This window comes from Mus caroli, chromosome 1 (assembly GCF_900094665.2).
Source record: "Mus caroli chromosome 1, CAROLI_EIJ_v1.1, whole genome shotgun sequence".
Taxonomy (NCBI): Eukaryota; Metazoa; Chordata; class Mammalia; order Rodentia; family Muridae; genus Mus; species Mus caroli.
The window spans coordinates 56,211,376-56,236,933 of record NC_034570.1 but is presented as its reverse complement, the minus strand read 5'-3'; the positions used below and the strand labels follow the sequence as shown (position 1 = coordinate 56,236,933).

The 25,558-nt window shown below is 38.2% G+C and overlaps 1 protein-coding gene across 1 annotated transcript in view; it reads right to left on the bottom strand.

Moving 5' to 3' along the window:
- Pard3b (par-3 family cell polarity regulator beta) overlaps nucleotides 1-25,558 on the bottom strand; it is a 965,568-nt gene that overhangs the window by 441,562 nt on the left and 498,448 nt on the right. The window contains exons 6-10 of the mRNA XM_021162850.2: nucleotides 22,860-22,946; nucleotides 17,128-17,253; nucleotides 14,729-15,087; nucleotides 12,012-12,151; nucleotides 9,755-9,883 (exon numbers count right to left, since the gene is read on the bottom strand). Of these exons, the coding sequence (XP_021018509.1) occupies nucleotides 9,755-9,883; nucleotides 12,012-12,151; nucleotides 14,729-15,087; nucleotides 17,128-17,253; nucleotides 22,860-22,946 (841 nt within the window). The remainder of the gene's footprint in view (nucleotides 1-9,754; nucleotides 9,884-12,011; nucleotides 12,152-14,728; nucleotides 15,088-17,127; nucleotides 17,254-22,859; nucleotides 22,947-25,558) is intronic.

The window sequence follows — 25,558 nt, the reverse complement described above, 5'->3', positions numbered from 1 at the left end:
ATTAAATATTTCAATTTATAAGTGTTTCCTTGGTCATAATGTCTCTTCACAGCAATGAAAACATTACTAAGACACCATAATTGGGCATGTATATGATTAAACATCAGATGCATTATGGGAAGGGAGGGATACTTGTAACAGAATAACCTAACCTACCAATTAAAACAGAGAACCATTCTCACCACACCCTTTAGTAATCAAAACTCCTCTTTCTCTTGAACTACACAACAGGAAGTGCTATAACTGGGGGTCTTTAGTAGTTGCACTTCTGTGGTTCCTGCTCCCCTGAAATGCAATCTGACCTTTTCTACTGCTTCCCTTTAAATAAATAAATAAATAAATAAAATCATTGTTACCTTTGTAAATCTCTGTGGGTTTTTTATCCAAATTTCTTGAATAAGAAAACAAGAGCCTGGCAACATCTGACTCTGACTACTGTTAAGAGAGTAGCAGTGGAACATGGCGGCTACACAGGGACAATGGGAAGTTCCTTACTTTGTAGCATCTGATGAAGCAGACAGAGAAAGAGGGAGAATTAAGCAGAACAAAAAAACCCACAGCCTCCAAAACATTTCCCTTCCGCTGTGTCGAAGTCTACAAGTTACAAGGTGGCATGTAACAAATTCTGAGCACAATCCAATTGAGTGTGGAAATTTAAACACACAATCGAGTTGGGCTTGAAGTCAAGTACAATTGAGTTTGCCTAAATGGATCAGGTGTAATTGAGTTGGGTAACTGGATTGCACTAACCACTGGCCCTTTGCCAGAATGAGGGGCTCCTGGCCAAAAAGGCACAACTCAATTGGGCTTGGAATTTTCACAGAAAATTTTTTCAGAGAACTTGAAATTGGTCACAGAATACAGAAGTAGGATCTGGAATTTGGCTGTTGAAGCTTACCAGCTCCAGCCACTGGGTTCTCCTAACCACTTCAGTTCTTTGTTCTTACCACAAATCTATTTTCCAACCATTCTGCAAGTTGAGTAAACACTGAACTCATCAGAAGGGTGTGTTGAACAAAGCTCTGTGTCCAGTCTCTGAAGTCTGACTCAGCAGGTCTGGAAGAGCAGCATCTGCAGGTCTGTCAAGTCCCTGAGTGATTACCACTACCCCAGGTCCCTGAGACCACTCTTGGGAACCAATGTTCTAACAAACTTACTGTTATTATTATTAAAGCATTTAGACATACTTTCACATTATCTCTAACATTTTCAAATATACTTATTGTCATGTCTTCATGATTTTACAACTGGATTGTATCCTTATAACCTATGTATCTTTATAACCTATGGAGAAAGTTATTTACATTCAATATAGCTGCCCAACTCATATTGTGCCATGCTATTGCTGCTGTAGTTTCTGAATCTTTCTGTTCAAAACATGAGATTGCTGTGTATGTTTTGATTTGTTTTAAAAGTGTCCATCACAGATAAGATGTGATCTGTACACTGGAAACATGAACAGCTTGAGTAATATATGGCATTTATTTATACAGCCTACACTGAAATGTGGTAGAGTCACAGGACACACCAACGGGTGTGAGCACTATTTGGCACCCAGAGCATGTTAGCAGCTGTGCTTGGGTTGTTCTTCCATCAGTTCTACAAGCTACATGGTGTTTTGATCCTCACTTGACAAATGTGGAAACACAGGTACTAAAACGTTGAGTATGAGTACAAAGCAGGACTTTGCATCTAGTCCATAAGACTCTTAAACGTGAATTTTAATGGCCATTTCTCTATAATTCTCAAAGTCTGATGGAGAGATGCACCTGTACAAGAGGTTCTTAGTAAGCATCCCAACATCTCTTTTCCCTTTCAAAATTATTCCAAATAACACTACTTCTCATACTTAGCCCCATGCTCAAGAAACTATCCTGTTGGGGTGTCTAAAAGCTGCTTGATGGATTTGAGTGACTGATGGCAGTATGTTCTTCTGTTGTCTTGCTTTGCATTTTGAAATCCTGTACATTCATCAAGACCCATCTCAAATACTATCTATCATACTCATAAAGTTCTTCTTGATCTAGAACATTCCTGGAATCCTATAATACTTGATTTGTATCATTTGTTTCACTGGTAACTCTTCTTTATGGACTAGAAAGTCCTTGAAGATAGCATTGACTCAGTTCTGGAGTTCATATCTCAGAGACTGGATAAGGATTTCCCTGGTATTGCCAGTAGAACACTATGCCTCCCAAGCAAAGGCCTTCCAAATGCTAAGCTCCCTCAGTGAGTTACACATACACAAAAACAGGAAAGGAAGAGGGAGACCTAGAAAGAAGGGATTTGGTAGGCGCTTGAAGAGGAAAAGAGAGGACAATGAAGGGAATTTGATTAGAGATTATTATATATGTGTGAATTTATAAAAGAAAATCCAATTTAAAACAGCCAACACATATTAGCTGAACAGAAATGTAGTAGGAAGGAATGGACATTTTGCAGAAAGCTCAAGTGGAAACAGCCACCCTGCACTCCATCTTAAATCATTTAGAGATTTTTATTTTGAGAATCTATAGAGTACAGCAGTGTATGGTTTTTCATAATAATTTTAACTGCTAATCCAAACTCTTAAACTTTGATTTACTGTAAAATTATTTTGAAATTATCCTTCAATTTCTGTTACTTATTCACAAACAGCCTCTATAATATCCTTTCTTCCTTAAGTACCTTGGTTAATTAAGCATGGGATCGTTTGAATCAAATAGCCAAGGGGAATAAAATAATGTATCAGTTAAATGAGGTTCATCTAAGATTTCATACCAAAATTCTTCCATGATTTATGATGTTAAGTAATTTGACATTTGAAGGTGCTGTTATTTTTTTCCCGTTTAATAACAAGCTAAGCCTGGGGGCCTTGGAGCCACATCTCATTTGCTGCTCTGAGGTCACAGGCACAGGTAGCTGTGGTAGAATTGAAACACTAAGCCAAACCACAGTTGAAGGCACCTCCACCTATGTGCATTCTATTTGTGCTTCACAAGAGCAATCCTCCTAAGTGAAGGTCAAATCAGCATGACAAACGTGGCTACGTTTTTTTGGTTCTCAATCATGCAGTGTGGGAGAAACTTGCTTGAAATACAGTTAATCCCACTTGCACAGGCCAGCATTTAATAGCAGCCAAATGTGGCAGGTAGAAATTATAAACACATTTGAAATTTTCTCAGCTCGTTTTACCCACCAGGGTTGCTGTGATTTTCAGGATAATTTAAAGACAAGGCAGCAAGTCAGAAAATGAAATGTTAAAGAGATTAACAAAGAAAGGGCAGAATGTGATTTCCTCACTAATAAATGAAGGAAGACATGCAAATAATACATGCACAATTCATAGGAGGAAAATAACTCAGAGTCTTTCTCTGTGTCTTCCTTTCTCTCTGTCTGTCTGTCTGTCTGTCTGTCTGTCTCTCTCTCTCTCTCTCTCACCTCCCTTCCTTCTCCTGTCCCCTCAATTATGCTGATTAGTTTTTGTCACAAACCTAGACTCACTTGGAAATAGAGAGCATTGGACTCCCTCAGATTAGCCTGTTGGCATGCCATTATTTTGGCTGCTATTTGATGAAGGGATATATATATATATATATATATATATATATATATATATATATTACTGGGCAAGCTTGTAAGCAGTGATCGATTGTCAGTGGTGTGTACTGCAAGTTCTTGCCTTGGTCTCCCTCAGTGATAGACTATAACCTGTAAGTTAAAACAATCCCTTTCTTCCCCATGCTGCCTTTGCTCCTTGTTTTATCATAACTATAGGAACAGAAACTAGATCAGCAATAAAGAGAAACTCTTTGGTTCTGTGGGTCTTTTCTCAATAGACGGATTCCCTTATCTTATTCTTTGTATAAGAAAAAAGTAAATAAAAAGAATTTCAAGGGCTAAGGGTAGGAAAAGAACTTGTGGCCATATCTTTATTAGGCCAGATCCACAGCCAAACAAGCTGGCAGTTCTCATTCTGAGTTGAGATGCAGACATAGCAGTTACCTTGTCCAGTCCATCCTCAACACCAATTCCCAAGTATCTGCTGGGAAAATATTCTTTATGTGGATGCCTCTTAACTACACACTTAGCCAATCAAGAGGTGAAGACATCAAAGTGTGTTCCACTCTAGATCCGGAAGGATACGTTTTGAGGCTGCCATTTTGATAAGGATACTAGGAACAGCTAAATCCTTGTGATGTTACTACACAAATTCCTTTTTTTTTTTTTTTTGATTGTCAGTGAAGCTGAAATACTCAGAAAGGCTCGCTATTCATGCCATAAAACTTGTGACACTAAATAATCACTCAAGAGAAAGGCAGGAAGGTGCACACATAGTAAGTTCAGCAGGATACTCTCTGGTGTCAGGTTAGGAACAATGATCAGGAAATGGATACTGAGACATTCGGAATGACAGAGGGTCACATCTGAGAGACAATCCCGTATTGACATTTCCTGTAGACCTGCTGACCACATGCTCCTCTGGCTGTAAGCATTAACACTCTCTAAGAAGCTAAAGATAACAAGAAATACGGACAATTTAGCTGCCAGAAGACAGGCCAGACAGAAGGGCCAGGGCTCTGATGAAATAGCCTAACTTAGTCAAGGAGAGAAGACTTTCTCTAGAACAGGAACAAATAAACAGTTTGTTTTCTTTAAAGGAGCTAGGAAGGACAAAAGCAGGAAGTGTTGTCCTTCCTCCATTCCTGAGGCTCTCCGTGGAGAGTCAAGCTTGCTTATCAATCATGCCAGAGCAGGAGAGAGGAAAGCCACAACACCTTCTACAGTAGAAAGGAAACGCAAAGCTGTATCACCCAACGCACTCCTTAGTTCAGTCTTTCAGCAAGTCCCGTGCATGGGATGCAATCAGGTAATTGCTATCAAGAAATGTGAATATGACTTCTTTTTAAACTTCCTGTAGGCTTCTTGGTCCTTAGTGCCCAAGGCAGCCTATTGTGCTAGGGAAAAACAAAATCAAAACAAACAAACAACAAAAACAACAAAAACCTATTTGTTTCTTCCAAACAAAGATTCTGGGTTGCTACGAAATAGGTACTTACTAGCACCCCCCACTTCCCACAAACATACACCCTAGCCTCTCTTTGCTATGATTACTAAAGTGTACCAAATATTGGATATTTTATTGTCAAATATTGAGACTCTAGATATTTGCCAGATAGCTTTAAAAGAATTAATACTAACCATATGTCCTCCATATTATGAATAAGATAAAAACAATGAGAACAAATAATTTATTTTCATTTATAATCTCATAGTTATACAATTAATTTAATATGTTCCCTGGTGGGCTCAGTCTATGATGTCATTCTGGAACAGAAATTGAATTTTACTAAAGTCTATTAAATGAGAGCAAAATAATGCACAGAGACTGTCTCACTTCTAGATCTGATGGGCTATAAATTTGTATTTGGTATTTATTATTTTGGATCCCAGAATAGTAAATAGAAAAGCTACACTGTTTGAAAGGGGTGGTTGCTCTTAGCCAAGCTCTTGGAAATTGTAGCTATAGTGTAATATAATATTCACACTCTTATCAAGGAAGGGAGGCTCTGGAAGAAATAATTGGAATTAATGATACTGAGAGCTTACAAATGGCCAGAGAGAATTCCAAGAGCTTTGTATGTATTATCTCCTTTAATCCTCACAAAAACATCATCCAGATAGGAGAATAACCTCAGAGTGATCTGGAAAGCTCCCAATCATACCGAGAAGTGGCTGATACAGAAATGGAATAGGAGGAGTTATGGACTTCAGAGACTATTCCAGGTATTAGGAAACCCCCGTCCCTCTTCCCATTTCTTGGGAGGAACTTGATGTATTATGCAACTATGCTTTTAATTTAGAAATTTAGAGGCAAACTTATTTGGATTTTTAAGAATTGAATTATTGAATTTGGTAAAATTACATGTGAAATTATATTTAAAATTTTTTAAAAAAATGTTTTTGAATTGTAAACTCAATAGTACATAGCTCTTTGCTTATTGTCCAGGGAAAAAAGAGGAAAAGTTTCTAGAAGATGGGATTAGCCTTGAAATCAGAAACTCCAGAGGACATATAGGAGCAAGCTTAAGGAGTTCTCAGATAGGAATGGAGGATTCTGAGGGTTTAAGTGACCAGTGAGAGCTTTGTCACTGGGATTCTCTTGCAATAAGGGATGGTTGGAATGTGTTCCTTTAGCGTAGAGCTTTATTCCTTCCAGAATCATAGTTCAAGGAAAGGACACATTTTCCCCTTTTTTCTGAAATATGAGCATAGTCTCCTGAGGCTTTAGGATAATTTTCATCTCTGTCGTCCAGGAGTAAATGATAAGGAAACAGACTTCTAGTATTCATATACACACTAACTCTTTTTATTGTTTCTTTTTAACTTTGGCCCTCCTAGAGGAAGCCTGGGGATAAACAAAAGATTGAAAAACCCTCTACATTTCAGAGGACAATATTTGGACTTTGGTCTTCTTTATCTCTCTTGGCAGAGTAGGATCTTCATTTCAGGTCTGTGTGTGTTATGGGGCATTTCCTTGCCAAGAAACAAGCGATCAGAAGACAAGCTCCAATATCTGGTTCTCTTTCCTTCATGTGGATCCTGGGTCAGCTCATCATCAGTTTTGGCAGCAAGGGCCTTTTCCACTGAGCCATGTGTCTTATGTGTCTAACACTTTTGATAGAAAATGAAGTGGGATAGATTTAAATATTCTAAGTAATTCACTTTCTCCTTGTGTATTTGTGAGGTTGAGAAGTTTTAATAACATTACCTTCTTGCCGCTATCTGCTTTGGGCAGAGCTCAATGTGAAGAATAAATAGGTTTTCATTATTTTTTGTACTCCTAGAATCTCCACCTTTGTCCTGAAAAAGTAGTAGGTGATTTGTTGAACTGATGATTAATGGATTAATGGTTTAAAGAAAGGCAGTATGTTTATTTTCCAATCTATATAATATCACTTCACATGTTTGATAAGTTATCTCTAAACAGCCCCCTAGATAGCCACTGATCTACCAATTCAACTTCATTGATTGCTCACACCCATGTGGCACTCTCCTGTCACCTACATATGTCCTCATCGTTCATTACAGATTCAGAGGAAAGTAAGATGCAAAAGAAAAGGTACCCAGAGTCCTTTATCACATTTTCTTTGTTGTTGTTGAGTATAAAAGTCCTTTTAAATTTCCTATGACCATCCTAAAAGCAAAGTATTTCAATAAATTAAAGTGTACTCATGGTTAACATTAAAACCCCAATATGTTAGGTGTATTTCTTTACAATTATTTTTCAAGGCCTTAAAATAATTTGATAATGTTCCATGTAGAATTGTATGCCCTATATCTCAATTAGTATCATGCTATAGATTTTCTCAAACTACAAATAATTCTTCATCAATATCACTTTAGGTACTTATATTTCAGTGGAGAAATAGTTTGTTATTTATCTAACCAACAACTTTGAGTTGTACAGCATCAAACATGTTACTGTGCTATATAAGAGAAAAAGTCGATGTACATGAATTTTTATGCATCTTTGATCTTCAATTTAGAGAAAAATGACTAGAGAAGTATTTCTGTGTGGGAGGAGATTCGTTTTGAGTGACTGATGGCCCCTTTCTAGGGACTCAGTAGAGGCTCAGTTCTTTTGTTCAGAGTAACTGCATTTCTCCACAGACCCCTTTACGAGTCTTGTGTCCACGTTGAATACTCTCCTGTTTCTATTTCCATTCACTTATTATTTTCGTTTTGAAGTGATATTTTATTAATTCCTAAAAATTATTTTTAAAATTAATTTTACATACTTTATTATAAAAAACATAAATAAAATCATCACACACTACAATTCACCAGATCCAAAGTCTATGCAACTTAATAAGTACTGATCCAGTTAGAAAGGCATTTACAATGACTGTGTACCTTCACATTAAATGTTATATACTTAGACTCAGTTGCATCTTATGTACATATCAACTCCTAAAACAAAACAAAGATTCATGACAGACTTAGAAAACTAAAAAAAAAAAAAAAAAAAAAAGGCAAAAAAAAGCTTGTTATCTTTTACATAACTTACATCCCTCTGACTAAAAAGAAAATTTTATATATTTTGATCACCCTTTCCTAGAATTCCTTACAAACCTACCCCTACCTCTGTAACTATCCAACTTCCTGTCTTCATCCTTGCTTCTCTTTCTCCTCCTCTTCCTCTTCCTGCTCCTCTCATTTAAAAGCCTAAAAACTCCAATTTCTGCTACTAAAAATACTCTTGGCTATAGGGCTAACCCCTGGATCATGGTTGTCCTACCATGATCACACCCTTAAATAAAATATATTCTCCTTCTACCAGAAGCCATCAGTTGGCAGTAGTTATGCAGCTAGGGGTTAAACTTCCTGCCCACTCACTAGTGCTTCATTTTAGAATTTTGTCTGGTTTTAACTTGTACAGGCCTTGTGCATGCTGTTGTTACTGCTGTGTTCAGTTGTGTATAACTGCTCTGTTTAGTTCAGAAAAGACTGTTTTGTTGTAATTGCCCAGTGATTTTGGCTCCTATAATCTTTCTGCCCTTCTCTTCTACAATGTCCCCTGAGCTTTATGGGGAGGTATGTGACACAGATGTTCCATTTGGAGCTGGCGACTCTGAAGTCTCTTATTCTCTGGATGGCGAACAGTAGTAGCTCTCTGTGTTAGTCATCATCTAATACAGGAAGCGGCTTCTTGTTGATAGTTGTTAGATGCATTAAATCTATGGATATAGCAGTAAGTTCTTGGAGCCAGTTTACTACCATGCTGTTTAGTAGAATACCAGTAGTAAATTTTCCCCTAGGGTCTATGAACTATGTACAAACAGGTTCCAATGGTACCAAGTCTGTATTCCTTCTTGTGGATCAGAACTTAATCCAACCAGAAAGTCTTTGGTTACTTCTAAACCCTTCACCAGAGAGTATATTTTGCAAGGTCATTCATAACTACAGCTCACAGGATCACTGACAGGGAGACCTGATAGCAGCATGTAGAGCATCTTCTAGAGCGACAGGAGCCAGCCAGTAGAGCAGCCAGGTTACTACCAAATTGATTTCCCCGTATTCTGTCATTCAAATATATCCTATCTTTAGTAACACGGTCTTACTGCCAGGTTCTGGAGGTTAGCCAAGAGTAATGGCAGTTCTCTGTAATGTCTGTGGGTCTATGTAGCCCCAGTAGCCAACAACTCCTACAGTCAGAATGACCAAGTTAAAAAATTGACAGTAAATGCTGGTATGTATATGGACAAATAGGGTGTTAGGTGTAAAAACTGTTGTAGACACTAGTAACATCAGTGTAGAGTTTCCTTTAAAAGATAGAAAACAATATCTATTATATGATCCAGCTTTATCACTCTTGGGCATATATCCGAAGGACTCTATATGTTACTACAGAGATCCCTGCCCATCCATGTTAACTGATGCTCTAGTCACAATATCCATGATATGCATACAGTCTAGATGTCTATCAACTGCTGAATAGATAATGAACATGTAATACATTGTACAATGAAATATTACATACCTGTTAAGAAAGCAAAATTAGGAAAATTTCAGGAAAAGAAATGGAACTTATGAGTAAATCACACATCACACAGTATCATCCTGAGTCAGGTAATCCAGAAAAACAAATGTCACAGGTTTTCTCTTGTACGTTGATGCTAGCTTTAAATTTTAGCTCTGAATGTTTCCTGTGGGAACGCCACAAACATCACAGAGCATTAAATGCTCAAAGAGACAGAGGTTAGAACATTACCAGCTCTCGGGGCAGGAAGCTCCCTTCCTGGCGGGCAATGACCAATGACACTGTCTCTCCCTGCTTGGTGCTCCTTAACATGGCCACGAGTTCTTCTTGGGTTCTTCCTGTAACATCTCTGCCATTTACCTAATGAGTAGAATCATATACACAACCACAGCTTAGAAAATTTCCTATCACCCCTTTCCCTCTGCTGATGGGAGACAGGCATTGATTGCAAAGTAACCCAGGGTATTGCTGTGTAGCCAGGGCTGTCCCTGAACTCAGATATTTCTGGCAGAGCTCTTGAGTGCTGGTATTGTAAACATGTGTTACTAGGCACAGCTCAGCTCCTAAGTGTTTTTTTTTTTAACGACCTATGTTGTGGATTAAGTGTGCAATAAATGCAATGAAGCTCTAAAAATGTAATATTAAACACATGGGAAACACAGACATTTTCAATAATAAAATGGCTATCCTAATTTTGATACTAGACAAATTCACTCAGTAAATTATTTTACATTCTCATTTTTTCCCTAAGTCATCACATTTTTACAAAGGAAAAAAAAATGAGAATGAGAAGTGCCAGGAATTAACTCCTCAAATAGGTATGAAGTGGTTTGCAATACACTGAGCAGAAGTGAATTACTTATCATATGGCAAATTACTCTGGAAGTATATATGTTTTGGTGAATTCCTAAATGTTCTTTTTGTCTGGAAAAGCACTGTCAGCATGTTACCATAAGTTATTGGAAATCAGCCTCAGAGCCTCATTTGTCAGTCTGAGCATCCTTTGTGATCTAGAACTATGTGGAATGCTAAGATGTTCCCAAAACATGTATTCTCAGGCATGAAGTTTTGAAAGCAACTTTTCATGCCACAGGAGATTTTAAACCAGCCAGTCTCAAACAAGATTTCTCTCCAGGTCAACTGACCAGAGCTCCTTATTGAGAGGATGATATTACTGAACAACAATACATGAGAGAAACAAGCCTCATATTTGGGGTATTCTAAATACTTCTCCATGCCAAACCAGCTCAGCATCTCTATTTCTGGCTCACTACAAGCAAGGCTGACATGGGTGTGGCAATTTCAATGAGACACCCCTCAAAGCTTTGGAGAAACTACTGTGAAGACGTATAAGATTATGAAATTGTTAGCCCCAGCTCAGTATTTATCAAACTCCTAGATTAATTCATATATCACAGGTTAAAGGAAGAAGGATATTTTAAAAAAAGGTAATACTGAGAACCACATTTCTGATCTTCTTGGGACATGCAGTTAGGCTCTTCATTAACTAGTTTTGTAATTGAAGTCATTATCTTGTTTACAAGTAATAATTTTCAATATATGTTACATTAAAAATTAAACATTGATATATAGTCAGCCCTCGATATCTGTGAATTTAATACTAGAAATTTAATCAACTTCAGATAAAAATACTGAAAAAGCTACATTTGTACTGAATATAAGCAAACTTTTTTCCTCATTTTTAAACAAGACAGGATAAATGTTTATGTGGCATATATAGAATTGCTAAAGATTTAGGAAGATGATAGATACACTTTCCTATGACCATTGCCAGTAAGTCTTTCCGTATGTGACCTTTTTACTTAGCAGTCTTGATACTTTCTAATCATTATTTTCAGAAACTAACTCTCCCTTCATCTTTTAAAAAAAGATTTGTTTATTTATTTCATTTATATGAGTACACTGTTGCTGTCTTCAGACACACTAGAAGAGGGCATCAGAACCCATTACAGATGGTTGTGAGCCACCATGTGGTTGCTGGGAATTGAACTCAGGACCTCTGGAAGAGCAGTCAGTGATCTGAACCTCTGAGCCATCTCTCCAGCCCCCTTTCCCTTCACTTTTAATATATAATCTTCATATCTTCTCATTCTACCATGTCTGTCACATCACCATCTTCTCACAGAAACACATGTTATAACCAGGAATCTGTATTCGGCGTCACCATAGCTACATCTATTCCTATGTCTATAACTATATCATCTACTCTCTCTCTGTATTCTCTCTCTAATTTATGCGTGAAATTCCTCACTATAACCTATTCTCTCTGAACTAAATGATAATTTAAGGTATCATTTATTTGCAAATGCAATGCCAATTAACAAATAGGAGTTGGACATCTGAAGTTGTTAGTGTTTGGGGATGGTAGTGGGACCAACATGGCAGAGCAACTGACTACTACACATGTATATCTATTTATTTAAGTATAAACAAATGTTTTACTGCAGAAATTAACTTCAAATCTTACCTCCAAAATTCTGTCCCCTGATTGTAGGCGGCCATCCTTTACTGCTGCTCCTTTTGGTAAGATGTTTTTTACAAAAATGGGACCAGGACCATGTATAGAAGAATCTCTGGTTACCACAGTGAAACCAAGTCCCTCAGGGCCTGGCAGGCAAGAGCAGAAAGATGCACTGTCACTTTAAGCCTGGGTAACATCACACTCCCCCCTTTAGCAAACTCTTCCTCATTTACATAAAAATATACAAAGTAAATTATTTACAGACCTGAAAATTCTACATAGGCTTTAGTTTCCCCATTTTAAATAAAGATTACAGTTCCTAACAGGCAATGGTAGCACCGAAGTGAAGTTAGGATCCACTATATACACGTAATACTTTTGTTTACTCAGGTTCTAGAAGACAGTGCATGTCATCCACAGGCCCAGAATATTGATTCCACAGTAATCTCTCTCCTGACTGCATCTTCCCTCCCAAGCAGGTGACCTCCTCTGTTGGGGTTTTGTGGGTCTCTCTATCAACTGAATAGTCTGTGGCTCAGACCTCAGCATGTATCCTGATTGCTTTACTGCAGTGGCTACTGTTTTGTCCCCAAGGTCTTCTTATCCCCTTCTAGTTTTCTTCAATCTCCAACTTCTCGCTTCTACTGTCTAAAGATATATGTATCTTTACTCAACACTAAATAATCTGTACTTTTGTTACAAGTATAGTAAATAATGTTTCTTGAAGCTTCTATCATGAATAAAATACAGCTGTGTGGATAAGATTCCTGCAAAGACCATGATCTCCGGCCTGTAGCACCTTGGGATGTAGTAGAACCTTTAGAGTAGTATGGGTTTAATAGAAGGACGCTTGGTCATTAGAGGCATTCCCTAGAAGGAGCTATGGCTTTGTTGACCCTCGTGTTTCTCTCTCTTTGCTTCGGGGCTACAGGAGGCCTGCCATATTATACATTCTCCTCATGCTCCACTCCTTTGTCATAGGTCCAAAAGCAATTTGCAAACAAGCCCTGCACTGAACTTTCTAAGATTGTGAGCCCAAACCAACTTTCCCACTTCATATCCCTTGTTAAAGCTTTAGGAAGTTGTTAGACATATGTTCCTATGACCATTGTCAGTAAGTAGTTCAATATGTTACCTTATTTCTTATCAATCTTTGATGCTTTCTAATTATCATTGTCAGAAATTAACTCTCCCTTCATTTTTAATATCTTTATTTTCCTATTTCTCTCATCCCACCATGCCTGTCAACCCAGAATTCACACCACTGTCCTCGCACACAAACACACCTGATGCTCAGGTGTATTGGGCCAGATTCTCCTCTTGTTATCTCATCAGATCTGTGAGTCACTGTTATTATCATCTCCTTATAGAATGGAGTTAGCATCTGTTTGGTTCATTTGTCCTATCTCCTCCCATCCATCTGTGTCTCTGTGCCTCTCCCTCTTTCCTGAATAGTTCAAATTTTGCTATGTTTCTCCTTCAATCCAGACCCTGCCATTATCAAATATCCTCATCTACTTAAAATTCTAATTTCAAACAATGACATTTCTAGTATGCAAATTTCCCTGACTGAAAACCTCAGCTAAAACTGTAATTTTTCTTTCTTCCTTCCTACAGCCATCTATCTATTAAGGAATGTCTGTTATAGCTTCACATTTAGGCAGAGGCAATGCACCCGGTTGCTCGGCTCCTTCCTTAGGACATCTCACGACTCTGTGCCTGATTCATCTCTCTATAGGCAAAGGACGGAACTCATATGCTAGCTGTGTTATTGCTTCATAACAGTGCATTTGGACATGGCTTATTTGTAATGCATTTACAGACAGCTATATAAAACTCTGTGCCTTCTTAATTTGCTTTAATCCCAGGAAAAGACTTTTGTAAATGAATACAATTTGATTGGAGAAATCTTCCCAGAATATTTTATACATTCTAATAAAAGACACAGGTTATTTGTTTCTGAAATTCACAAATAATTTTTAAAAGTTTTATGGTGGCTGTTAAGTTGTTAATTCAGTGGGGGAACCCTGTTAGAATCTTTGAATTGGCTTAAAAACCACAGGACTTTAGAAAATTACAATGAGATGAAGGAAAATCAGGCAGAAGTCAGAATAAACTGGGTGTAATGCTGCAGCCATATGCATGTACATACGTGGCCTGGAATAACTGCTTTCAGCTTGATATGGACAAAAAAATAGAAAAGGATTAAGAAAGTTTGTAAGCAGTTTTGAAATTTGGGCTATCTTAAAGAAATGAAATGTTGAATCTGAAATTAATAATGTGTTGTCTTTATGAAGAGTAATCCTTGTACTGATATAAAAACATTTAAGAGATCCAGAGGCCATATTCCTGAACTGGCCTAACAGATGCTTTTAAAAAAAATCAGACTTAGGCTCAAAATGAGGACAATTAACATCTCATGCCTACTCAGTGCTGAGTGGCCACACAATGCTGCTTGGCTTTTTATCAAGTCTGCGGCAACTCTCTCTATTCCTCATGCTCTTTACTGTCTTCTTGTCTCAAATCCTCTCAACTTTCCAGGAGAAAAGATGAAGAAAGTAGTACAGTTTTAAGAATGTAAGTTATCCAAGTATACACTCAAATCTATTCTTTGATACAATTAAATAAAAAGAGAATTAAGTAAATTAACCTTAATGCATTTCTTTTAACCAGCTTTACGTGGTACAATAATAGAACAGTATTAAGCATAATTTAATAATTACCTTTCTTTAGGTCAATCTTAATTTTTTTTGCATTTTTCTTGCTGCCAAACCCCAGGAGAGGAGAGAGTGGGGGAGAGGAAGGTTTTCTTCCTAGTCTTGGAACTCGGGGGCTCTTGCTTTGCTGCGGGGAGGCTGACTCTTCTCCTTCAGGACTGCTTGCTCTTGTTAGATGTACTGCTTTCAGTCCTGGTTTCCCACGGGCAGGAGGTGGTGCCTTTGTTCTCGAAGCCCCGTCATTGTTGCCAAAAATGTTGAGTGGGCCAATGACTGATTTTTCATATTGTTCACGGTTTTGAGGCAGAAGCACATGGAGAATCACACTGGGAGATTTCATTGCCTGGCGGAAGACATCTTGGGCCCTTGGATGAGTGAAGAAACAGAGAATCATACTGTGTTTTGACATAGCACTTTCTAAGGTACTCAGGTATGGGGTAAGCAGAGCAGCCTGGTATCATAAGTATAGGAGGTATGGGGATTATCCCTATGGTATGACTCTGCTAACTAGTTATCACTTATTCACTACCTGCCCATCCATCCGGTGCTGCCACACTGGCTACACATGCATGGTGACTGTGTTGTATAATCCTCTCATTTATTTTTTTTAACACCTACATAAAGTAAATATAGTTCCCTTGCATGTAACAAGTTCAAGTGGAACCTCAGAGCAACTAAAGCACTAAGCAGACAACTCTCAGCTTTCAGTGTCTTTAATATGTAAATCTAACCAGAAGTCCTGGAGCACATATTAAAAGCAAACTTTAATTCTTCTCATTTTAAAATCAGGTTATTGATCGGTTATTTTTATTTGACTCCAAGTTGGTATTGACTCAATGCTTATGTTTTATAAATCCATTTCTACTTTTATAAAACAGGGATCATCAAACTTCTTAGCCTTTGCAAAACAGGATAGCAAAATATGCAAATAACATTATTATTATTATTAATTATCATAATTCTGTCAACAATAGCTGAATGGATTAATTGCTTTAGAAAGATGCCATTTCATTCTACCCCTAAGCAGCAGTGACTCCTGCCTTCTTCTGGCAACCATCAGCCCCCACTATTGAAAAGTAGTGGCCATTTGCCCCTTCCTAGAAATGGGAACAAAACACCCATGGAAGGAGTTACAGAGACAAAATTTGGAGCTGTGACGAAAGGATGGACCATCTAGTGATTGCCATATCCAGGGATCCATCCCATAATCAGCTTCCAAACGCTGACACCATTGCATACACTAGCAAGATTTTGCTGAAAGGACCCAGATAGAGCTGTCTCTTGTGAGACTATGCCGGGGCCTAGCAAACACAGAAGTGGATGCTCACAGTCAGCTATTGGATGGATCACAGGGTCCCCAATGGAGGAGCTAGAGAAAGTACCCAAGGAGCTAAAGGGAACTGCAACCCTATAGGTGGAACAACAATATGAACTAACCAGTACCCCGGAGCTCTTGTCTCTAGCTGCATATGTATCAAAAGATGGCCTAGTCAGCCATCACTGGAAAGCCCTTTGGACTTGCAAACTTTATATGCCCCAGTACAGGGGAACGCCAGGGACAAAAAGGGGGAGTGGGTGGGTAGGGGATTGGGGGGGTGGGTATAGGGGACTTTTGGGATAGCATTGGAAATGTAAACTAGGAAAATATCTAATAAAAAAAAAAGTAGTGGCCTGAGAAATGCTGTGTTATTAACAGTTTGGTTCAGAAGCAAGATAGGCTGTTGATTGCTAGTGAAGATTACCTCTATTTAGCTCCCTAACTTAGAAACCCTGCCAAATATCAATGTACATATATATATATATATATATATATATATATATATGTGTGTGTGTGTGTGTGTGTGTGTGTGTGTGTGTGTATGCATATCTAGATGCCCGGTGCATTCTACCTATTCCACCTCCTGTTTTACAGGTATTCCCCATATTTTCCACATTCAGAAAGATGATTTCTTAAGGTAGACTATTTTAATTTTAACTTCTATAATTTGTTTCTATTATTTGCTGAGTACTTGTAGGCACCACCCACAGGTTTTACAGTTTAAGGGAGACTGACATCAAGGATGTTAATTAATAAGCTGAATTAATTGTCTGTGAAAAGAGCCAGTAAATGCCAGTCTAACTGACCCGTAGCCTAAGAGAAACAACCCCCCTCCCCGCTGGTCATGGATTCCCAGAAAGACACCCAGGCAGGAAGGCTTGCTGCATTCCATGGCTCATCAGGCACATGTGTTGGCTAACTCCGAATATGTTAAAGCATCAAATGCATTCAGAAATGGATGGTCACAGGTCACATAATGGGACTTGACTTGACATTCTACCTATGATTTAGATCATAATGAGTTCGGCAATGATTATACATATTCAAGAGATCAACAAAGTCAATAAAACAATGAAAAAATGCTTACTGAGCAAAAGTTTTGTCCAGGAGTTCCACGTTGTTGATTTTTACAATGCACTCATTTTCCTGAAATAGTCCCTCCTGCTTGCACCTGCTGTTTTCTTCAATGCCTCGGATGAAGAGTCCTAGGATCCTAAGCGAAACATTTAGGTTGAAATAAAACATCTGAGTACCAATATACACATTATTTCTCTGCTTGCAGCTATTCAGAAATATGTATTGGTTTCTGTTTATTAAACAGAGTATATTTCTATTCAGCCAAATGGTTCATCTTTCAAATTCACACACAATCACACACTAGACATTCACACATCAGACACTCACCCCCACTCCCTTACACCTACCTGAAGACAAATATCCATATCATAAATACCAACCCACTTCTTTGTTTTCCTTGGTCTTAGCAAAGATCAGTACAGCTCAATAAAGAATATACCACCCAAGACAAAAAGCTGACTAGTGACATCAGAGTTAACTGTAGGGAAGCCTGGCTGAGCGGCAACATAGAAACTTGGGGCTGGCAATAGGAGAGGACTGTTACACCATCTTATTATATGTTCTAGCACTTTGCATTTTAAAAAGTAAATGAACATTTCAACTCGGACCCTATTATCCATAAGGAACATCCCTGTGCCTTTGAATCAAGGCTCTGCCAGGTGTTTTCTCCATCCTCAGGATGGGCAAATGATGTAAGGATGGAGGATCATACCAACGTAAATAACACAGAGTAAAAGTGTCGTCGATGAGCCTAATCTGATTGGGCAGGCAAGTACTGCTGCAGACCTAAGATGCAGACAGGTACCCAGAGCCTCCCAGAGCTTTGAAACTTGTTCAGCGTTAGAAGGGAGAGGGGACTGAAATGAAAGAAAATCTAAAGGAAACATCAAACAATTGTTATATTTCCTATACAATTCTTCTATATCCATGGAGGTGTCCAGGATTCCCCTTTGGGGACCAAACTCTGTGGATGTTCAAATCCTTTATGAAAAATGTCATGCTATGTGCATCCTTCTGTATGTTTTAGTTATCTCTAGATCACTCACAAAATCTAGTGTAATGAAATTGCTATTTGAATAGCTAATATAATGTTTAGGGGATAATAACATACAAACACCTGTATATAGTCAGTAGAGATAGAAGAGTTTGTTGTTGTATTCAGTCTGTTGTATTCCCACTGTTGGTGGGACCTTGCTGTGGCTGAGAATCTTGTGGACACAGATTCTGGTATTCACATGCAGGCTGTATATGCATGTGTGTTTATGTGTTTCTATATGCAAGCTTTAATACTCTCATAAAGCCAAAACTAAATCTACCACAAGGAATGATGCCTCTACATACTTTAGTCATTGCTCACTTTGGAGAAGTCCTTTATCTTTGTGGCATGACATAGGCCTCACTGGGTGTCACACTGAGACAGACCAATTGGCTTCTGTAGGTATCTGCTGGATGTGGAGAAACTCCTGCTTCCATGTTCCCTGTCCCCTTAATTATTCTATTCAGTCACTATCTTTTGAAGAAAGCCTCGTGTGCTATATTACATAGTCCCTTTGTGTTAAATTTCAAATCTAAATAAAATATGAGCACATTTTATGTGTGAATAATAAGGTCAACCATGCAAAAAGGGCTCCCTGTAAAGAAAGTGGTTCTCCTATGGAGTGGCCACAAAATTGAGCCTCTGCCTCCGGCCACAGTTCATTAATGAGCGCAGACCACCTCCAGGTATCAATGGGCAGGGTGCTCTACAATGGTACTCAGATTCCTCCTTCATAAACATTAACTGAACAGTGTGCTGCTGCTGAGCTAGTGGTAGCCACAGCAGCTACTGTAAGGAAGGGCTTCAGGTCATCTGGGCAAGAGTGGGTAGGGTCTCAGGTTTTATCCCAGCATTCTGGAACTTCACTAAATTAACCAAACACATCGCAGGACCTTCCTTTCTTAGCACAGTGCTAAAGTGAAACTCTTTGATATGAAAAAGGGGGATTAGATCAAAATTGTGCTTTCTCCTAAATTAAACTGCTCTCTGATGGTTCACAGTTTAGAGTTTTGTTACGGTGGCTCTCCCATAACATGATCCATTAGGAGGCTCACGTGTGGTTATAAACCAGTTTATGTAAGTGATATTTTTTTAACAAGCATTCAAGTCTTCCTTTAATTTAATTCAGTACATCATCAGTCATATAATGTTACTCCCTAGGATTTAATTTCACATTTTGGGAGATGAATTAATTCTTTCGGGCCACTGGGTTGCAATTTAGCCAGCATATTACAGCTGGAGCATGCTATGTGAACTTCACCAATCTAAATAACCTAACTTTCCATGAAAAATTTATTGACAGAATAAGCCCAACTGTAAAACCTGTGTGTCAGAGGTAATTTTGGTAAAATGTAAAACTGACTGATTTCATTAGTTTGGTCCCCAGCAACAAACCCATCCAGCCCTGCCCTCCCTATTATCTGGAAGGAGTAAATTCCCCGCAGTATGATGGCATCTCTACCACTGTGGGCAAGCTTATAAACCCTGATCTTTTACTCACTGGTGACAAGAGCTGCCTTATTTGAGATAAAACTTATCGGACCTAACAATTAATACTGTAGTTTCATAGGATAAGAGTAGCCAGTTCATTGGCAGTGTTAAAAGATACTAAAAATTCAGTTTCTCAGCAGGATAAGAGAAGCAACAACTGTTCCTTGTTCATGGAGTCATCACTTAAGACTCTAGTATCCAGTCCTTGTGCAGCTCTGTGCTCCCACTAAGCCTGAGGTTTCACTGTCTTGCTGTCTCACCACTAATCACTAAAATTCCCTTCTCCTCACATTCTGAATCTCTTTAACCTTTAGCTATTTAACTATCTTTGTTATGAAATAGAAGTGTATTATTTTTAGTAAAAAAATCTATTTTTAATTTTTAAAATTTAATTGATATTATAAAGTAAAATTAACATTTTTGTTTGTCTTTTTGTTTGCAAGGATTTAGTGTTTTTGTGCTTATTTTCTTTCCTTAAAAAACAAAAGCAAACCCGAAAAATCCCAAAACAACAACAACAAAAATGGGAGAGCCAATGGCCCTCTACACAAATTGTATCCAGAATTCCCTCCTCTGGTATCTAATGAATTCCTATGGACTTCAGCTGATACAGTAGCCAGAGTAAGTTTCTCTTTCAGTAACAGGTGTGGCAATCTCTTTTTCTTTTGTAATGAAAAACAAAACAAAACACTGGAAGCAAAACCAATTACAGTAGTCTTAATAAAGAATTAAATATACATTCTAATTTAAAATAATGAGACAAACTAATAAATGGAAGGAAATTAAGAGCTAAGCATACCACTATGACCTAAGCAGGCCCCCGTGCTCACACAGTGAGACCAGATGGCAGCATGAAGGCAGACACTTGTCTGACATGCTCTATAGGCAGCTCTGTCAAGACACATGGCTTGAGTTAGGAGTGCTGTTTCAGCCTGGACTCATTACTTCTTAACTTTTACTGGCTCATGTCTCCACTTCCATATGATTTTTAATGTATGTTTTAATTAAATTTCCTTTCTATAACAGTAGTAGATACTAAAAATATCAAATAGAACTACTTCTTCAAGTTATTGTACAGTTGACAATGAACTTATAATGAAACTTCATTTATGAATCAAGATGGGTTTTTTTAATCCAAAATAGTCATCATACTGACAATTTATGCATTCATGGGTTATGGATTTTACAAGGAGATACCATATTTTTAATGTCATCTAATCCCTATAGCCTTGATGGAAGGTAGATTGTCACTACCTGTGAGTGAGTTTAGGGGACTAGCTGGAGGTTCTGTGAAGAGAACCCTAGGATTAACTCCTTTGAGGCCAAGTCCAATTCTCTTCCCACCCGTCTTCCACACGTGTCCTAGGAATAAGAACCCCACAGAAAATAGGGGAAATAAATACGGTCTGGTCTGCTCCCCTTCTTTGCAGTGAGAGAGGGCGATTTCCCATCTAAAGGGCCAGCATTTTTTCTCAGCTATTGAAAACGAAGGATGGTGACCGTCACTGTGGATTTTTTTTTTTCCTTTTCATTTTGGGGAATTGCAAAGATTCTATGTACTATTCCAGGTTCATTAAACCAAAGGGCCTGGTAATTTAACCACTCTGGTATTTCACAAAGCTCTATCAGCACACTTCTGCCAAAAGCCATTAGGATTTCTCACGGGAACTGAATAAATACTCACCTTGTCTGTCAAAAACAACCCTGCTCTGTCCTTCGCCGTAACCCATAACATATATAAACACGCTTATTAACACACACAGGAAACCAGACAATAAGAGCCACTGGCTTTTCGGTTCATTTCTTTTTAGAGACCATTCATTCCATCAGGAGCTTGGCATCAGATGTTATATGAGAGAAAAATAAGGTGATGTCTTTGCAATTACAGGTAGCAGATGGCTACCTGAGAAAGTCGGTGCCAACCCAAATATCATGACTGAGGCTGCTTGTCCTTTGATACGGCCAACTGGATTGAGTAAATATCCAGAGCCAGTAAATTAATACTATATAACCTTTGGGGAAATTGTGGTTCTAGAAAGAGCACTGGAATGAGAACAAGTCAGAGATCACAGCTTTGAGGGACTATGAGGGCAAAAAAAAAAAATCAACAGGCTTTTCTGGTCCTTGATCTATTGGACTAAAATAAAATGCTCTGACTTTTCAATGATCACTTAAGAAAATGGACTTAGGCTATTGGTTATAATCCTGCCCTGTTAGTGAAAAGCCAATTTTCCTCAGGGGTTCTGGAAACCCTTGTTAGGATCCAGGGAGTGCTATAGACAGCATCTTCTTGAAGGTTCCGCACCTATAGAACTTCAGTAAGGTCATTAGCCTCATTACACCAGCTCTGTGCCACACAGATTTTCATTTTCAGCAGTGAAACAGATTTTATATCCAGTCAGATGTGGATTTCAAGACACAAATACTAACACAATCTAAATTAGCATTTGCTGCTATGGATTTATCAACAAATGTCTTTAAGATTCTAAGAGGTTGAAAGGAATAGTCTTCAGTGGCCTGGATTGTATCTACAAAAAAGGTACACTTTTTTCTTTTTTTTTTTTTTTTTTTTGTTTTGTTTTTGGTTTTTGAGACAGGGTTTCTCTGTGTAGCCCTGGCTGTCCTGAAACTCACTCTGTAGACCAGGCTGGCCTCGAACTCAGAAATCCACCTGCCTCTGCCTCCCGAGTGCTGGGATTAAAGGCGTGCGCCACCACCGCCCAGCCTACACTTTTTTCTATAACTTAATCACTGTGTGTGTGGCTGATATGCTACTAGAATGTAAATGCTTATTATTCACACACACACACACACACACACACACACACACACACACACACATACATGTAATGAATTTGGAATTACTATTTCCATTCATTGAAGATTATTTTATAATGCTAAAACACACTCAGTTATGACATTTGTCTGACAATATGTTAAAATCTTTGCCCAAGAAGCCCGTTTACCATTCGTCACTCTCAAGGATGCTCCAAGAAAGTACTTCATAATTAATTGTGAGTGGGGAAATTGGGATGATTTTTTTTCCTTTTCTTTTCCCCTGCATCCTAGAAATAAATGATTTTAGTTTGTTTCTAAACCAAAGTATTCCTTAAGGAGTCCATCTGAATATGCAGATTTCCACTTAATTGTCCTGGAAAAGGCATTCATCAGGTTTTTCACTGACATGAGCGTCTGAAACAGGGAAGAGTCCTTACCGTCCACTCAGAGATGAAAAGAAGGGCACCACATGAATCCCCAGGGGGTCTCCTTCCCCAGAAATCTCCACAGCTCTCGTCATATCACTGGGCAGAGCAAAACAGGAACACAGTAAGTCTTAGGTAAAAACCAGACGAAGTACATTAAGCCATCACCATGCCCTCACTGACTCTATCAATAGCTGTAATTATGATTGAAGGCACAGGAGTATAGGGCTTGCTGGTGTGTGCAGAAGATCCACAAAAGAAGCACATTAAAAGGTTCCCTAATTTTCAATTTGAATCTTTCTTGAAAACCAAAAGTTAGAAAAGAACTCACTGCTAAACAAACTTCCCACTTAATCTGCAGAAATCAACAGAGATAAAAACGAGGTTCACAGAACGAAATCTCTCCCCAATGAGACTTTCTTGAAAATGACTGTACAGACCATAAACACACAGAAATAACTCTATCTATGCTTAGGCTTGAAGTTAGGGCTTTCTCTCCAGAAAAGGGAAAACATGGAATAAAAATATTTATTAGAAAATGCACAGGGATTGCAGTTTATAATGTCAGGGAAGGCAAAGTTAGTAACACAGTCGGGCATGTTCAAAGCAATATAAATCAGAGCTTGCATCAGTTGGACTCAATGGAACAATTCCAAGTTTTCACCTTCCAGTTTATTTATTTTTTTCTATCTTTAAGGCAGAAAGGGAGTTTGCAAAAACCAGAGAAAATGTATTATAGAAAGAAATAGAAAGTCTGACCTTCCTAACCTAGCGCAGATTAAGGAAAGGATGAGCGAGAACCACTAATAGGAGTGTGTATGACTGAAATGCACAAATGCACTACAAGCCTCCAAGTCATACGCAGTGGAGCTAACAAGTGTTTGTAAAGATGAAAATAATATCCGTGAACAATTATTGGCTCCTTTAATCCCAAAGAGAGAGACAAATTGCCAGAGGAAATGATGAACTTGAAGCAAGCACCACCTTCATGGAAACATGTTCCTATTGTTTAACATTCATGCCAACAAGATGTCAGATAAAGAGCCATGGCTATCTCAGATACTCTTCTGCTCCAAAGTGAAGATGGCAAAGATCTGGGTCCTGGCTGCAAAGTTGAGAGCAGCATTAAGGAGACAAAGTGTCTGACGAATTCACCCTGCGTGAAACATTTTTTAAATTATCAGCAATATATATATGCTAGTCAGTAGATTTTGTTAACATGTTTTCCTTGGAAGCATATTATCAGTAAGAACAAAAATTTTAAAATAAAATACAAGAAAATAAAGGCAAGACAGTTTCTAGCATTTCAGTGAGATGATTCAATTTCAAAACCGATAATGAGTTTCAAATAATCTTCGCTCAGATATTACTGATGCATTCAACTTGTTCAGTCAAGCAGGCTATAGAAGAGATCTGCAATAATATCACACACCAAACAAACATGAGCACTATGACACAGAGCATAAGGACTTGTCTCTTTATGAATGTTGGGTAAGGGTATAAACCTAGATCTATATGGAGACACTAATGTGCATTGTAAGTCCTGAAAGAAAAACACTTGCTGGGCACAGAAACTTGTGTAGGTTTTAATGATCAGACAGTAATTTTCATAGAATGGATTTACAATTAAATTTAAGACCAAGTCCAATGATACTGACGTGAAAATTTTAGAAACTGAGACTTAACTCTTTCTTAACCACTAAAGGATGATTATCTTTCTCATTATAATTCTAAGTTTTGCCCACGGTAACAACTGTCTTCTGGCAAACGTGTCAAGTACCCCCATACCACAGGACATTACCCACACTTAATATAGAAGCTATAAAATATTAGTGTTTAGTCTAGGGAAGACTTAAAAATTTCAGCTCATACATGGATTTTATAGATCCTGGCTTCCATGGAATTATTTTCTTTTTTCTATTTTATAAATTTTTCTTTAACTCTACTCAAAACCTTTCTTGTAAAACATAATAAATTCAACGGATAATACTATTTCAGTAATTATTAAGCTTGTGTTTTTATATATGACTAAGTAAATTTTTTTAATTAGGTATTTATTTCATTTACATTTCCAATGCTATCCCAAAAGTCCCCACTCTCCCACCCACCCACGCCCACTTCTTGGCCCTGGCATTCCCCTGTACTGAGGCATATAAAATTTGCATGACCAATCGGTCTCTCTTTCCACTGATGGCCAACTAGGCCATCTTCTGCTACATATGCAGCTAGAGACACAAGCTCCCGGGGGTACTGGTTAGTTCATATTGTATTCCACCTATAGGGTTGCAGACCCCTTTAGTTCCTTGGGTACTTTCTCTAGCTCTTCCATTGGGGGCCCTGTGATCCATCCAATAGCTGACTGTGAGCATCCACTTCTGTGTTTGCTAGGCCCCAGCATAGACTCACAAGAGACAGCTACATCAGGGTCCTTTCAACAAAATCTTGCTAGTGTATGCAATGGTGTCAGCATTTGGAGGCTGATTAGGGATAGATCCCCGGGTATGGCAGTCTCTATATGGTCCATCCTTTCTTCTCAGCTCCAAACTGTGTCTCTGTAACTCCTTCCATGGGTGTTTTGTTCCCAATTCTAAGAAGGGACAAGGTATCCACACTTTGGTCTTCGTTCTTCTTGAGTTTCATGTGTTCTACAAATTGTATCTTATATCTTGGGTATTCGAAGTTTCTGGGCTAATATCCACTTATCAGTGAGT